The sequence below is a fragment of the Anolis carolinensis genome, unplaced genomic scaffold (genome assembly GCF_035594765.1).
Source record: "Anolis carolinensis isolate JA03-04 unplaced genomic scaffold, rAnoCar3.1.pri scaffold_11, whole genome shotgun sequence".
Lineage (NCBI taxonomy): Eukaryota > Metazoa > Chordata > Lepidosauria > Squamata > Dactyloidae > Anolis > Anolis carolinensis.
The window spans coordinates 24,019,302-24,036,321 of record NW_026943822.1 but is presented as its reverse complement, the minus strand read 5'-3'; the positions used below and the strand labels follow the sequence as shown (position 1 = coordinate 24,036,321).

General features: G+C 44.6%; 2 protein-coding genes across 7 annotated transcripts in view; one reads left to right on the top strand and one right to left on the bottom strand.

Annotated features, from left to right (window-relative positions):
• Positions 1–3,729, top strand: part of apba2 (amyloid beta precursor protein binding family A member 2) — a 51,594-nt gene extending 47,865 nt beyond the window's left edge. For all 5 annotated transcript variants that reach the window (XM_062963007.1, XM_062963010.1, XM_062963006.1 and 2 more), the window contains 3 exons: positions 48–167; positions 858–998; positions 2,341–3,729. In XM_062963007.1, the coding sequence (XP_062819077.1) occupies positions 48–167; positions 858–998; positions 2,341–2,412 (333 nt within the window). In that variant the 3' untranslated portion in view covers positions 2,413–3,729. The remainder of the gene's footprint in view (positions 1–47; positions 168–857; positions 999–2,340) is intronic.
• A 4,359-nt stretch (positions 3,730–8,088) lies between these two features.
• The window catches only part of entrep2 (endosomal transmembrane epsin interactor 2), an 81,761-nt gene continuing 72,829 nt past the window's right edge, over positions 8,089–17,020 (bottom strand). The window contains exons 6-11 of one of the 2 annotated variants that reach the window (XM_062963345.1): positions 15,452–15,612; positions 15,091–15,226; positions 12,996–13,071; positions 10,838–11,422; positions 9,904–10,232; positions 8,089–8,945 (exon numbers count right to left, since the gene is read on the bottom strand). In XM_062963345.1, the coding sequence (XP_062819415.1) occupies positions 8,760–8,945; positions 9,904–10,232; positions 10,838–11,422; positions 12,996–13,071; positions 15,091–15,226; positions 15,452–15,612 (1,473 nt within the window). In that variant the 3' untranslated portion in view covers positions 8,089–8,759. The remainder of the gene's footprint in view (positions 8,946–9,903; positions 10,233–10,837; positions 11,423–12,995; positions 13,072–15,090; positions 15,227–15,451; positions 15,613–17,020) is intronic. The other variant, XR_010000932.1, reaches the window with a different exon arrangement.

Genomic DNA, 17,020 nt, shown 5'->3' with positions numbered 1-17,020 from the left:
CTGCCTTCTTTGACGTGGTTTCAACGTCTGCCCAACTCCTCCTTCAGGGCTTGAAGAACCAGACGCAGGTGAAGCTCAACATCGTCAGCTGCCCTCCGGTCACCACCGTCCTCATCAAGCGGCCCGATTTGAAATACCAGCTGGGCTTCAGCGTCCAGAATGGAATCGTAAGTGTGCATCCCGGCAAGGATTGGATGTGATGCAGTTTTTGCTGATTTCTAATCCCAGGGTTTTCTGAGTTTTTGTGACCAAATTGGAAACCGAACCCATGTCTCCAGGGTCATAGTCCAAGACTTTAACCTGTAAGTCGTACTGACTCATGTCGCCAACCACATCTCCATCTATGTTTACATTTTTCTCATAATATGTCTACGACTCTGGATGGATTTTCCGCCATAACGCGGTGCCGCCTTTCATTGTACTCTGCTTCCATCTAGCGACTGCTAGATATAAGCACAGTTGCAGAAAGAAAATAATGATGTATTTGAACATAACACCCAGACTGAGCAACATATGACCTTCCTGAATGTCAATGGACCTGCAGAGGTTTTTGGGAGCCTTTACACCACACCATTGGCTTTTCTGATGGGGGATGATTGGCGTTTCAGTCCACCACGGGCCATGCATTCTCCCACCAAGATAAGAAACATGTGATAACCTGGAAATTAATTTGGAGAAAGAAGGTTTTATTTTATTTCAATTCCAGATGATGGTTTAAGCATTGGACTGTGTCTCTGGGGCCCATGGACACCTACATTTGGAGAGACGGATGTATTTAGTTGCAATGGGTCTGTGTCACTAATGCAAGTCACCTCTCTTTGATTGAGTTGTTTTGCTCTCTCGTTCTTTCGGGGCAGATCTGCAGCCTGATGAGAGGTGGGATTGCCGAGCGAGGAGGGGTCCGCGTGGGTCACCGCATCATCGAGATCAACGGGCAAAGCGTTGTGGCCACCGCGCATGAAAAGATCGTGCAAGCTTTGTCCAACTCTGTCGGAGAGGTAAGCCTTCAGCACTTGGCCACCGAAATCCTATACGTGTGTTTACCTTCAAGTCACCTGTCGGGTTATGGTGACCCTAGCAATGCCGCGAGGGTTTTCTTAGGAACCCTCAGAAGTGCTTTTGCCCGTTCCTTCCTCTGAAATATATCCTGAATATAACAAGGGATGGCCCTGCTTAGTTCCCAAGATCAGGCAGTGGTTCCCAACCTTTAGGCTTCCAGGTGTTTTGGAGTTCAACTCTTAGGAACGGTGGGAGCTGAAGTCCAAAATACCTGGAGGCCCAAAGGTTAGGAACCACTGTTTTAGGGTGTCCAGGCTCTATATGTGTATACTAGCTGTGCCCAGCCACGCGTTGCTGTGGCAAAGTCTGGTGGTCTGGGAAATAAAGTCTTGAGGAATTGGTGGTAGTTAAGGTAAAGGGTAAAGGTTTTCCCCTGATATTAAGTCCATTATAAATGGGTTATATAGCTGTGTGGAAGGGCCTTGAGTCTACACTGCCATATAATCCAGTTCAAATCAGATAATCTGTATTTTATAGGCAGTGTGGAAGAGGCCTAAGTGAGGCCTAACTCTGCCTGTCCCCTGGGCTGAGTGGGTTCTAGGAGACCAAGTGGGCGGAGCTTAGCCTTCTAACTGGCAGCAATTGGATAAAAACAATTATTCCTCTCCCTCTAATTAGGACTTTATTTTTCTTTTCTTTTCTTTTCTTTTTTGTATGAACATAGAGGCATGGATGAGGGGTTATGCTGCCAAGTTTAGTGTTTCTGGGATATGTAGTTTTGTTGTTTTGTCGTAGGCTGAAATTTCATTACCCTATATATATATATAGATATGTGCTTTCGCGTCACGATCAGGCAGTGGTTCCGAACCTTTGGGCCTCCAGGTGTTTTGGCATCCTTTGTTGGGGAGTGCTAGCTGGCCCTGATTGTTTCTTGTACGGAATTCCCCAGGACCAGCTCACAATCAGGGCCAGCTAACACCAGGAAGCAGCTAGGCTTTGAAGCTGCAAGGCTGTTTAATGCTAATCAAGCTGGCCAGTTGCAACATTCACACTTGCCTCAAACAGACAAGAGTTCTTTCTTTCTCCCACCTTGGACATCATTCCACAGATGTATAAACCCCACTTGTCTAGTTTCCAACAGACCTCACAGCCTCTGAGGATGCCTGCCATAGATGTGGGCGAAATGTCAGGAGAGAATGCTTCTGGAACATGGCCAGATGGTTGACATAGGCCCCGGCGGTCTCTATTGGGTTTTCTGTTGGGTTGCATGCTAGGCCTACCACCCATTTGAAGTCCTTTCTTGCCGTGAGGTTCAGCTCCGTCTCCTTCCTTCCCAAACAGATCCACATGAAGACCATGCCGGCCGCCATGTTCCGGTTGCTCACTGGGCAGGAGACGCCGCTGTACATCTAACGCGAGGCTCAACCTCCTTGTCTCTCTCATATCAAAAGAACGGGACCATTCTGCCGAAGATCCGAACCCTTCAAGTGGGATTTTGTGCTCCGTCAGAACGGAAAAAGGTTTGAACCGAGTCCGGGATATTCTGGCGTCTCAGTGGATCTCCGCTTCTTTGCCTTTTCTTTTCCTCCTCCTTTTCCTTTCCATTTCTCTCCATCTTTTGGGTTATTATTTTTCCCCAATTATTGCCAAAAGAGGAGGCTGTTCCTATGGACCACTGGCGGCGTCACCTTTTTTGCAAGATCCTCGGCAAATCTCTTTCCTTGGGGACGCGAAATGCCGCTGCAAACGGGGGAAGCGTGTGAGTGAGGAAGCTGCCAAGAAACCGGGGCTTTTGAATAACACCGCGGCTGCCCTCGATCCGCACCTTTGGCTTCCAGATTTCCTGAAAAATGACCAAGAATGTATGCAATGTTAAGGGCCAAGCGGGTGGGAGGGACAAACAAACACACAAACAAAACAAACAAATGGAGGGACGTGTTTGATGCTAAACGAGGGAAAGAGTCGTCATTAGTATTCTTATTGACAAGTGTAATTAATGTGAGTTTTAATGGACCGTGACTTAAGTGTGAAACAGGATCAGCGGGTGGGGCGGGCGTGGATTTCGGGGGCGGGATTTTGGGGACATGTAATAAAATAATTTCCGACTATTTATTTAGACGAGGTGCTTTTGGGGGCGAGCGGAGGTTTGTAGCGACAGCCTTCCATCGACCACCCTTGGGTTGAACCTGAGTTTACTACCACAGGAAAGCCATGCTTTACAGATACAATTTTTTTTACAAACGTGTCGAAATCTCGTCCGGTTGGGGTCGTTCTCTCTGTTTTATTATGACAATGATTAATAATAACTTTACTTTTTCCTGAGCCATTTTTTTCTCTGTGTGTGTGTGTGGACCGAATGTAAAACCGGCTGCAAACGGGGAGGGGACGTCACCCGCCGTCGACAGTATTAGACTTTGTGGAGACAATACAACCAAGTACTAGTAATAATCGTGTTTCATGATGAGATAAATGTCAACTGATGTAACTTTTCTGTCTTGATTTTCCTTTTTCCTCCTCAACTTTGGGCCAAGGCCTTGAAGGAAACAAACAAACCAACAAGCCAACCAACAAACAATACACTGTGACAATACAGGCGCCTTACCTTGCAGTCACAAAGGCGCCAGGATGACTGTACTTCAAGGAGTAAAGCCGTAGAGCTCTGTTGCATGCAGGTGACCCTAGGAGAGAGACTTACTCTAGACTCACTAATAAATTTGGAGTAATAAAGCACCCCGACTGCTCTTGTTTCTTTTGCAGAGAGTGCTTCGTGGAGTCGGAGTAGACCATCCTCTGCATCAGGTTGAGTACATCCTATCTGAAATGCCTGGTGGTGGGACTTACACCTTGGAGTCCGGGCCTTTCTTACACTCTGTGCAAAGGTGGTGATCTGATCACGGGTGTCTAAGACAGGTAGAATCATAGACTCGTTGAGTTGGGCCATCTCAATGCCATGCAGGGAAAGCACAATCAAAGCACCCCTGAGAGATGGCCAACCAGCCTTTGTTTAAAGGAAGCAGCTTCCACAAGACTCTGAGGCAGAGAGTTCCACTGCTGAACAGCTCTTCTTACGATCAGGAAGTTCTTCCTAATGTTCAGGTGGAATCTCCTCTCCTGCAATTCGAATCCATGGCTCCATTGAGATCTAGTTTCCAGGGCAGCAGAAAGGAAGCCTCCTCCCTCTTCCTTAAGACATCCTTTATATATATAAAAATAATATCTCTATATATAAATGAGTGATGGCATCACGGCGACCCACAAAACAACAAAAGTACAGGCCCCCCAACCTCGAAATTTGACAAGACAATCCATCATCCACGCCTCTAGGTTGATACAACAAAAAGAAAAGAAAAATAAAGTCCTAATTAGAGGGAGAGCAATAATTGTTTTTATCCAATTGCTGCCAGTTTAGAGGGCTAATCTCTGCCCACTTCGTCTCCTAGCAACCCACTGACCCAGGGGACAGCCAGGGTTCAGTTAGGGGACAGGCAGATTTAGGCCTCACTTAGGCTTATTCCACAGATTATCTAATTTGCACTGGATTATATGGCAGTGTAGACTCAAGGCTCTTCCACACAGCTATATAACCCATTTATAATCTTATATTATCTGCTTTGCACTGGATTATCTTGACTCCACACTGCCATATAATCCACTTCAGTGTGCATTTTATCCAGGTGGGTAGAAGGGGCCTCATATAATCCAGTTCTAAGCAGATAATATAAGATACTTTATTTCCCATACCACCATACTTCGCCACAGCAACGCGTGGCCGGGCACAGCTTGTTTACATATATATAGGTAAAGGTAAAGGTTTCTCCTGATGTTAAGTCCAGTCATGTCTGACTCTGGGGTGCTCATCTTCATTTCTAAGCTGAATGTGTCCATAGACACCTCCAAGGTCATGTGGCCAGCATGACTGCATGGAGTGCTGTTACCTTCCTGCCGGAGCGGTACCTATTGATCTACTCACATTGGCATGTTTTCAAACTTCTAAGTTAGCAGAAGCTGGAGCTAACAGCGGGCGCTCACTCCGCTCCCGGGATTTGAACCTGGGACCTTTCGGTCTGCAAGTTCAGCAGGTCAGTGCTTTAACACACTTCGCCACTGGGGCTCTTACATATACAGTAGAGTCTCACTTATCCAGCACTCACTTATCCAAGCTTCTGGATTATCCAAGCCATTTTTGTAGTCAATGTTTTCAATATATCATGATATTTTGGTGCTAAATTCGTAAATACAGTCATTACAACATAACATCACTGCGTATTGAACTACTTTTTCTGTCAAATTTGTTGTATAACATGATGTTTTGGTGCTTAATTTGTAAAATCATAACCTAATTTGATGTTTAATAGGCTTTTCCTTAATTCCTCATTATCCAAGATATTTGCTTATCCAAGGTTCTGCCGTTCCGTTTAGCTTGGATAAGTGAGACTCTACTGTACATAAATACTAATAAATATATTTACATATTTATATATTGTTATCATGTCACCACAGTAAGCATTATCCAACAGGCAAGCATGAGATAGTCGCATGAAATGTCTGCTTAGGGTCATTTGTAGGCCTACGTTTCCCTTCCACATGAGAGTGTCCTTTTTGGAGTGTGGTGGGACTTCCATTATGGTCTTCCCTCCATAACACTCAAGGTCCTGTCCCCTGTCCCCCCGCTAAAATACCCATATTAAATGGCACCTGAAGCCCCCCAACATGGTCCTCACCAGGACCATATCTGTTGGCTGTGGCCTCCAAGCCAGTGATGTCCTCTGGAGGTCTCAGCCATTGTAATAATGCCCCATCTTGGCAACAGCAGTGCTTCCCAAACTCTAATGTTTTAGTTATTTTGGTCCTTGGCTCCCAAAATCCCTGATCATTGGGTTGCTGTGAGTTTTTAGGGCTGTATGGGCATGTTCCAGTAGCATTCTCTCTTGACGTTCTGTGTGTATCTGTGGCCGACATCTTCAGAGGTCTCTTGGAAGTGAGGCAGGTAGGCATCCTCTGTTGAGGAGGTATTTTGACCCTCAGTTCCCAGAATCCCTGATTGGTTGAGGTAACTGAGATTTCTGGGAATTGAAGTCCAACTCTCCTGGAGGACTGGAGTTTGGGAATGGCTGGTCTCCGCAAAGCAAAGTGTGGTCTTGGTGTGGTGTCCAAGGTTCCTAGGGTTGTCCCATGGCTCAATTCCGTGGACATCTGCAAATGAAGCTAGACTTACGTTGACCCATATGAGATTGTAACAGCTGAGTGAAAGATTCCACCATCGTATCGTCTGATAGAACAAGGGTCCCCAAACTAAGGCCCGGGGGCCAGATGCGGCCCTCCAAGGTAATTTACCTGGCCCCCATCCTCATTTATAATACAATATTTTTATATCAGTTTTAATAATATAATATATTGTATATACATATAATATTGATAAGAATATTATCATTTTATACAATATAATACTAACAATAATACCATATAATAATATTAATTATATGTTATATATTGCATATAATATTACACTATAGTGGTATAGTTTAATATAGTATAATGCTATTATTGTGCTATGCTAATAATATACTATATTGTATATACATATAATATTGATAAGAATATTATCATTTTATACAATATAATACTAACAATAATACCATATAATAATATTAATTATATGTTATATATTGCATATAATATTACACTATAGTGGTATAGTTTAATATAGTATAATGCTATTATTGTGCTATGCTAATAATATACTATATTGTATATACATATAATATTGATAAGAATATTATCATTTTATACAATATAATACTAACAATAATACCATATAATAATATTAATTATATGTTATATATTGCATATAATATTACAGTATAGTGGTATAGTTTAATATAGTATAATGCTATTATTGTGCTATGCTAATAATATACTATATTGTATATACATATAATATTGATAAGAATATTATCATTTTATACAATATAATACTAACAATAATACCATATAATAATATTAATTATATGTTATATATTGCATATAATATTACAGTATAGTGGTATAGTTCAATATAGTATAATGCTAATATTGTGCTATGCTAATAATATAATATATTGTATATACATATAATATTGATAAGAATATTATCATTTTATACAATATAATACTAACAATAATACCATATAATAATATTAATTATATGTTATATCTTGCATATAATATTACAGTATAGTGGTATAGTTCAATATAGTATAATGCTAATATTGTGCTATGCTAATAATATAATATATTGTATGTACATACAGCTGCTCTGAGTTCCCTTTGGGTTGAGAAGGGTGGGATATAAATGTAGTAAATAAATGTAGTAAATGAATAAATAAATAATTTTCGACTTAGGCGCGCCCAAAGTCTGAAATCACTTGAAGACACACAACAACAACAACAACAATCCTAATTAACCTGACTATCTCATTGGCCAGAAGCAGGCCCACACTTCTTATTGAAATCCTGATAGGTTTATGTTGGTTAAAATTATTTTCATTTTTAAATATTGTATTGTTCTTTCATTGTTATTGTTGTTTTGAACTACAAATAAGATATGTGCAGTGTGCATAGGAATTTGTTCGTTTTTTCCATCCAAATGATAATTTGGCCCCTCAACAGTCTGAAGGATTGTGGACCGGCCCTCTGCTTTAAAAGTTTGAGGACCCCAGTGATAGAACAACGTTTGTGTGAATTTGCATTTTGTAACTTGCTGAACAGGATGGGTCCCTCTTCCAGGCTCGTAAAGCCCATTCATCCAGATCTGTTCTCCCTTTATTCTCTGATCTAGAAATCAATATACAGAATTTCCCAGCTGAGATCCTTACCTTCCACTGGAGGTCGCCACAGTTTCATTTCTTGAAGGCTTCCAACAGATTTCAGCTTGCATGGACCCTTATGGTCCAGGGACTGGTCTGAATCCAAACATTTCTGCCCCAGAAAATCTCAAACTAATAACTGGACAAGTCACATCCTTTGTCCAGAAATTTTGGAAGTTAAGATTCAAGCCAGCCCCTAAGACGATACACAGGCCAAAATGTATTGGGCTATAAAACAAACATATTCTGAGCAACTTGAAATGTTTTTACTCGAGTTGGGACAATGTAAAAAAAAATGATAACAGATATGACATAGAATAATAACCAAACTTCTTCTGCCGCAACAGAAGATCCATCCATGGATGAATCAGTCCTGGAAGATGCAAAGTTCAGGGAGACCTTCTGAATTTTTGTTTTATTATCATGACCATCATTGTTATTAAAACACTGTTCAGCTTTCGTTAAAATACTTTTGAGGTACGGCGAAGAACATACAACTTCTAAGTTGCACCGTAGCGTTTGCTGTTGGAGCTCAGCAAATGACGTCCACCCCAAGTGGTTATGGGGTCTTTCAGAATCTCCATTCTTCACCATGGGAGGAAAACAGAGACTTGACAAAGTTTTCTCGTTTCAAACTGGAACCACTTTAGTTCCACTCCCAATTCCTTCCACAAATGTTGTCGCATGAAGATGCATTCACGACAAGGGGGCTTCTGGGACTGAAGATCCAGACCGAGACTTCAAAGGAAGACTTGTTGGGACGGATGGTGAGCAGTTGGATCCTTTTCTGCCCCTTCTCCCTCTTTCTCCTGCCCCAGTCCCTCCATCCCTTGGTGGCTGAACCTTCTTCACGTGTGGCTCTGGGCCTTCAAGGTCTCCTCCATGGGCCTGTGGTCCTCAGAAGCGAGACTTGGGTCAAAGGACGGTCTCTCGACAGACGCCGATGAAGCTGTGGGGCCTTCCGCGCTCCAAGGTGCGGGTGACGTGGGCCCTGCGGAGGAAGGCCACCGGGGAGCTCAGCGCCCCACAGCTCTGGAGGTGGAGGTCTTCCTGGAGCCGCTTTCGGGAGGTATCCACACTCTGCTGGGAGCTTGTGATCACCTGGAAGAAGAGGAAAGGCACAAGGAAAAGATAGGTATCTAGCCAGTCTCCTCTTGGGCTTCAATCCAAGGAGGAGGACCTCAACTCCCATTGGAATTGTGGAAGTTGAAGTCCAAAACACCTGGAGGGCTCTATGCCTGTCTTAGATGATCCTTGATGACCACCAAAGGCCAAGATATTATTGGTCCTGACAAGAGGAGAACCATGGGCTCGTTCTTCTCCAGGCATCTCCCCGCCACCCAACGAAGCCTCCAAAGTGTTGTCGAAGGCTTTCATGGCCAGGATCACAGGGTTGTTGTATGTATTCCGGGCTGTATGGCCATGTTCCAGAAGTATTCTCTCCTGACCTTTCGCCCACATCTATGGCAGGCATCCTCAGAGGTTGTGAGGCATGGAGAAACTAAGCAAAGAAGTTTTATATATATCTGTGGAGAGTCCAGGGTGTGAGAAGAGTTCTTTGTCAGTTGGAAGTCAGCGTAATCTGACATGATAGTTGTTGGAGTGGTCAAGCATTTCTGACAACTGTCATGTCAGACTACACAGAGAAGCCATTGAAATCCACAAGCATGTGGACAACTTCAACAGAAAGGAAGAAACCATGAAAATGAACAAAATCTGGCTACAGTATTAAAAAACTCAAAACAGTAGATGGGAAGCAACACTCCGAGGGCAGAGGAGCTTCAGGGACGGCTATTGACTGAACAAAGGATGCCCTCCAGGCAAGAGACAGACCTTTCCAATGCTAATTAAGGTGATTAACTGCAACATTCATGCTGACTTCCAACTGACAACTCTTCTCACACCCTGGACTCTTCCTTGCCTAGTTTCTCCATGCCTCTCAACCTCTGAGGATGCCTGCCATAGATGTGGGCGAAACGTCAGGAGAGAATACTTCTGGAACATGGCCATACAGCCCGGAATACATACAACAACCCTGAAGCCTCCAACGCCCGCTCACCTGATCGATGACGTTGGCACTGAAGATGGCTTCTTCCATGTGTCTCTCGTCGGACTTGATGACGGAGCGGATGCTGTTCACCACGTGACGCACCTCCGGGGGAAGGTTACAGTTGGAGTGCTCCAGGAACTTGGCCACCAGGACCTTGGTGTCCTTGTAGGTCTGGAGGTCCACCAAAGAGTGGGGCCGGTCCTTGCAGAGGGTCTGTAAGGCCTTGGGCTTCCGGGAATGTCCCGATTTCGGGGGGTCCCTCGGCTTTCCGGTCGGGAAGAGATGGTGTCCGGCGTCCTGGCAAGTAGAGGCACCCACGTGAGGACTAGAGACGGGAACTGAAAAGGGGGCAGAGGGAGGGGGAGGGAGAGAGGGAGTGTCAGAGACTCATCTGGATAGAGGCAAGGCCCACCACCAACACCAGAGTCTGTTTCATGACAATCACATCAACCTATATCTTCACCCCTTAAGGAGTTAGTTTAGTAAAGACTGAATCTGGCTGGATTGGGAGGCCAAAACCCGGCATCACTCCTAGAGTTAGGCAAACGTTGCACAACATGATTGTGACAACAACAAAGTGTCATGTATGTGCTGTTCCTTTCCCATGGACCATCTAGCCTGGGTTTCTTTTCCTTGAGCCATTTATCCTGAGTTTGCTTTCCGTTGCACCATTTAGCCTGAGTTCCTTTTCCGTCTACTATTCGACCTTAGCTTCTCTTCACTGCGCCATTTAGCCTTAATTTCTTTTCCTTGTACGGTCTAAGCCAGGCGTTCCCAAACTGCGATCCTTCTGCGCGCTATCCAGCTTGTTCAAGGGTCAAGGATTCTGGGAATCGGTGGTCCAAACACCCGGAAGGCCGCAGTGTGACAATGCCTGGTCTCAGCTACAGGGAGGCTAGAAATGGGTTAAATCGAAAGGCCCGAATGCCTGGAGGGTGCTCACTTTCTGCGGCAGACGCACACGACAAAGGGTCACTAGTGGACCGGACGATGTTGGACAGGCGGGCCCTCCGGCTGCGCTGCTGGGCCATGCGCTCGGGGCAGCTGCGAGGCAGCGTGTTGACGGGCACGGAGCGACGGGGAGGCGGTGGCAGGGTCGTGGGCCCAAAGACCCCGCAGCAGATCTTGCGCAGCTTGGGCGGAGTGGCGGCCTTGCCCTTGCGGACCGAGCGCGGACAGTCCCTCTCGGCGGCACCAAAGTTCTCCGAGGAGCAGTCCGAGGACCGGCTGCGAGAGCGGCGCCCGCGACCCTTGTCGTTGGCTCCGTCTGCGCACGTCGGGCTCCGGCCACTGCCGGCCTCGTTGTCCGGGGAGCGAGTCCTGCGCAGCCCACAAGAGATGCCACAGTCCAGGCTGGAGCAGCTCCTGTTTGTGGCTCCTTTGCGGGGAGTCGTGTAGGCCGAGAGGTCTGCGGAGAAGAAGGACGGCTCCGGGAGCTCCAGTCCGCGCAGGTCGCCCGAGGAGTAAGTGCGGCTGTTGGGGAGAGTGGCCGCTTCGGAGGCCGCCTGGGAAGGGCTGTCCAACAAGGCTGCAAGACAGAGCGGAACGGGGAATAGATTTCGGCAATGCCATACATCTATCTATATAAAAGGGTAATGAAATTTCGGCCTAGGACAAAACAACAAAACTAAACACCCCACAACCTCGAAAACTGACAGCACAACGCCTCATTCATGCCTCTACGTTCATACAACAAAAAAGAAAAGAAAAAGTCCTAAATAGAGGGAGAGGAATAATTATTTTTATCCAATTGCTGCCAGTTAGAAGACCAAGCTCCACCCACTTGGTCTCCTAGCAACCCACTCAGCCCAGGGGACAGGCAGAGTTAGGCCTCACTTTGTCAGGAGTAACCGGAGTTGCTTCTGGAGTAAGAGAATTGGCCGTCTGCAAGGACGTTGCCCAGGGGACACCCGGATGTTTTGATGTTTTTGCCATTCTTGTGGGAGGCTTCTCTCATGTCCCCGCATGGAGCTGGAGCTGATAGAGGGAGCTCATCCGCGCTCTCCTCAGGTGGGATTCAAACCTGGCAGCCTTCAGGTCAGCAACCCAACCTTCAAGTCACAAGGCTTTTATCCCCTAGGCCACCGGAGGCTCCTGCAAGATGGGGTGAGCTCCTTTCTGTCAGCTCTAGCTTGCGGGGACATGAGAGAAGCCTCCCAACTATCACATCCGGGGGGTCCCCTGGGCAACGTCTCTGTAGACAGCCAATTCTCTCACACCAGAAGCAACTTGCAGTATGTTCTCAAGTTGCTTCTGACACGATAAAACAGACTCGTGCTTCAGTATTGTGGTTTTGTTGTCTTAGTTTGGTTAGATCAGGCATGGGCAAACTTGGGCCCTCCAGGTGTTTTGGACTTCAAGTCCCACAATTGCTACCGGCTGTTAGGAATTGTGGAAGTTGAAGTCTAAAACACCTGGAGGGCCCAAGTTATCCCATGCCTGATCTAACCAAACTAAGACAACAAAATCACAATACTGAAACACTAAATAAACTATAGCAATAAACACTGACAAAAATAAAACAGAATTCGGACCCTTTCGCAACCAAACAGCAATGTAAAAGCACACCAAGAAAAAACTATATAGTAGCCTTCCGTTTTCAAGGAGGCATCTCTATGAAGGTTGGTAACCCGTGGATAAATAATTGCTCCTCTTTTAAAACTGAAAGATGTTGAATCATTCTGGATGAATTCCTAGGGAGAACGCATCACATCAAATTTGCAAAAGTTCAACCCATAAATGTGGAGAGTCAACTGTTAATATCACTCTATTAGAAGCATAAATAGATTTCTTTAAAGGAAACATTGCAGTTTCTCTTTGCCAGGGAAAGAAGTAAATGCTGGACCTCAGCTCCAAGAAACCAGACGAACTCGGAGCCGGTTCGTGTACATTATGCTCACCCTTTGATGCATGAAAGCGCGACTGATGCCTCGCATGTGCAAACGGGTTGTTGCAGATGTAATGTGACGGATCAGGCTTCCTGGCCGTCTCCGAAAGACTCTTGTCAGCAGAGTCGATGGCAGCTGATGGCTTTCATGCAGCTGAAGTGGGCGTTTGGTCTGAATTGGATCTGATATGAAAATGGCAACAAATGGACAAACCTTGGCTGCTGAAGTCGGTTGTTGGGTTCCTCTCTAAGATGCTGGATTCTATCACTTGCTGCTCCATAACGGTGACCTACAAAGAAGGCGTAAATAGATATATTTAAGCATGCAGGTTCACGTGGCCACAACTGATATGGTCCCGTGGCAGTGGATATTTCAACCCAAGTTCTTCCAACCCAAGATCCCTTGGGAGATGCCACCAAAACAGGTCCAGCATGTTGGAGACATCTGTGAAAGCTCAATAAAGAACCAGAGCAGACCTTCACATTTATGGCCTTATTCCCGTCCCCTTGATCAGGTCATGTAAGTGTTATTTATTTCTATAATTGTATTTTTACTTTGCTTAATAATGTGTTATTATGTTTGCTATGTAATGTTTGTGTTGTTTTTATGATTGGAAACCGCCCTGAGTCCCATCCGGGAGATAGGGCGGTATATAAATAAAGTTTTGTTTATTATTATTATTATTATTATTATTATTATTATTATTATTATTATGTGGCGGCTGAGCATTGAGATCTTCTGGTACCACACAACCAAGCCCACGGGGACATCAGTATCAGACACAAAACTTTGCACTCTTCCATGTTCTGATCTGGATCAAGGATATTGACATCCTAGAACATATCCAGAGAAGGAGAAACCTAGATAAGGAAGGATCTGGAAGCCACGTCCGATGGAACAGCATTGAGAGTTGGGTATATTTTGCTTGAGGAAACATAAGAACCATGACATCTAAAGGTATGTTGTGCAGAAATGGAAGTGAGCTTGTTTTCTGCAAACTGTAGACCAGACTGAAACCTTTTTGACACAGAGCAGCTTCTAAACGTTACAAAGAGCGAACTATGGACATCTAGATGGTTGGACATCTAGATGGTTGGACATCTAGATGGTTGGACATCTAGATGGTTGGACATCTAGATGGTTGGACATCTAGATGGTTGGACATTTGGCTTGATGACCACAGCAAAGAGGATGGGCAGGGCAGTGCAGACAACCTAGAGAGCCACAACTGTTTTTCCTTTCTAATATTTATAACATTTAGAATAAATATATCCATTTGGTTTGACGAGGGAATCGGAGGAGGGAAACAACTGGATTTCCGATGCTCTTGGATGACTCTACTTTCCTCCTTTCTTATGGTTAGGATCTTATACTTTTGGAGATCGTTGTCGAAGGAGTTATAATGCCTCCTTTTGCAACATCTCTGCCTTAAAACGGGAATCGGGGCATATTCTGGGGTGCAGCTTCACGACCTCAGCCTTCCCAATAGATGAATTAATCAGAGATCGAGTCCACCTACTATGAGTTTGGACTGGTTGACCCATAGCATCTGCAGACAGGGGTCATTCCAGCCCAAGACTTAGCCAGTCTATGCTGCGGCAATTACATCCTGTTTAAAGTTGGCATTTAATGCACGATTCTTAGAAGTCACCACTATAAGTTCCCTTCATGGGGATTACCGGCTATTTTTAAAAGTGCCGATTTTCATGGCTGGAAAAAAGCTTAATCGGTTTAATTGGTCAAAAAGCTTAATGGCGAGACCAACCAAGACTTGAAGGTTACTTTGCATAAAAAAGTATATCTTAAGGGTATTTGAGGAAATATTCAAGGTGAATGTGTGTGTGTTTCTGCATGCAGAGACGTGGGCCAACTTTGGACCTCCTTCCAGGTGTTTTGGACTGCAACTCCCACCATTCCTAATGCTTAAGCGGCTGGGGGGCAAAAGGAAAGGGCCTGAGGCTGTTAGGAATGGTGGGAGTTGCAGTCCAAAACACCTGGAGGGCATGTACCTCTTTAGTGTGGGAGTTGTAGTCATGTCATTGTACTGAGCATGTTCAGACACAAGACTCCATTTTGTTAGCAGTTTGAATCAGACCTCAGTGGAGCGGCTGAGGGGGAAAAGGAAGGGGCCTGAGGCTGTTAGGAATGGTGGGAGTTGCAGTCCAAAACACCTGGAAGGAGGGCCAAAGTTGGCCCATGCCTATACTCCTGGGCAGACTTCTGATGCTGCTCTTTGAGGATGGAAGGTCAGGGTCACGGCTGGGATCGTTCTGGATCTTATGATGTTTTGTCCCATTGCGTTCCTCACCTGGTTTCCCGTCGCCTGCCCAATAACCGCTTCGTAAGGAGGAGGCAATTCGGCCGGATAAAGGATTCCAGGGCTGTTGATGGACACTTCGTACAAAGTATTGAAGGGCGAGTGAGAAAAGTCCAAGTGGAGCCCTCTAAAAAAAGATAGCAAGAGATTATAGAGCCCGCTATGGACAATGGCAACATCAAGCTTTATGACAAAGGACTTCATAAGTACCAAGTCTCATTCAGATTCATAGTCCAGTTAAACCCATTAATACCAATTAGTTGGGACTAACTTCAGTCCTTATCAAACAACAACCTTCCTTTCCATGTTTTCTGCACCTGTGAAGAGGAACTAGCCCTAGAAAGAGGCTCACCTTTGTGCTTCGATCACAGGGGTGCAGGTGTACTCGGGCGGGTAGTACGGCGGAGGCGGAATTGGCGGAATGAATTCGTCAAAATCCAGGGTCTGGTGCAGGATCGTCCCGTGCGGGGTCATGCAGTCCGGATTGGCCGAGTGAGATCTCTGGGGCAGAAACTGTGCCGTAGGGACAAGAGAGGCAAAGAGGGGCCTCAGGAAAGGAAGGGCCCATCCGCATTGTGGAATGAATTCCATTCAATCCCAGTTTATCATGACGCCATGCTATGAACTTCTGGGGGTTGTAGTTTAGCAAGGCCTCGAACCTCTGGGAGGAGCTATACTGCAACTTGGCACCACTTTAACTGCTACCCTGTTTCACCGAAAATAAGACATCCCCTGAAAATAAGACCTAGTAGAAGTTTTGCTGAGTTGCTAAATATAAGGCCTACCCTGAAAGTAAGACCTATAAAAGTTTTTGTTTAGAAGCATGCCCAACGAACAGAATACCTGAGCATGCAGGATCGGTAAATTTACGTACCATAGAAATGGAAATAATGGTAGTAACAAGAAATTCTCGATAAGATTCACAGTTTGTCTGGTTATGCTGGTTTGTGATGACAATTACTGAACAATATATATATATATATATATATATATATATATATATATATATATACACACACACACACACACACACACACACACACACACAAATGTAATGTGTGTTTTTCCCATGGAGTAAACAACAAAACCACTAGACCAAATCACACCAAATTTGACCACAAAAGAGATAGTCATCCAATCTATGTCTTTCAATTAAAAAAACTAGAAAAATAAAGTTCAAATAATAGAAAATCCTCCATTGCTTACTACGCATGCGCAGAGGCCCCCCGAGATCCTCCGTTGGCCACCTGGAATACCACTGAACAGCCTTGCAGCTTCAAAGCCAGGCTGCTTCCTAACCAGAGGGATCCCTAACCACCTGACTATGCCACAGCAATGCGTGGTCGGGCACAGCTAGTATATACAGTAGAGTCTCACTTATCCAACATAAACGGGCCGGCAGAATGTTGGATAAGCGAATATGTTGGATAATAAGGAGAGATTAAGAAAAAACCTATTAAACATCAAAATAGATTATGATTTTACAAATTAAGCACCAAAACATCATGTTATACAACAAATTTGACAGAAAAAGTAGTTCATTAGACATTAATGCTATGTAGTAATTACTGTATTTACGAATTTAGCACCAAAATATCACAATGCATTGAAAACATTGACTACAAAAATGCGTTGGATAATCCAGAATGTTGGATAAGTGAGACTCTACTGTAATAAATGTTCATTTTTTGTTTTACAATAAATATGAATTCTTCTTCATGGAAAAATAAGACATCCCCTGAAAATAAGACCTAGTGCATCTTTGGCGGCAAAAATTAATATAAGACACTGTCTTATTTTCAGGGAAACACAGTATGGAATCCCAGGATTTGTAGTTTTGCACGGTTTTTGACTTCTCCCCAAACTACAACTCCCAGGATTCAGTAAGTTAAGAAACGGTGTCGAGCCATTAAAATTACAG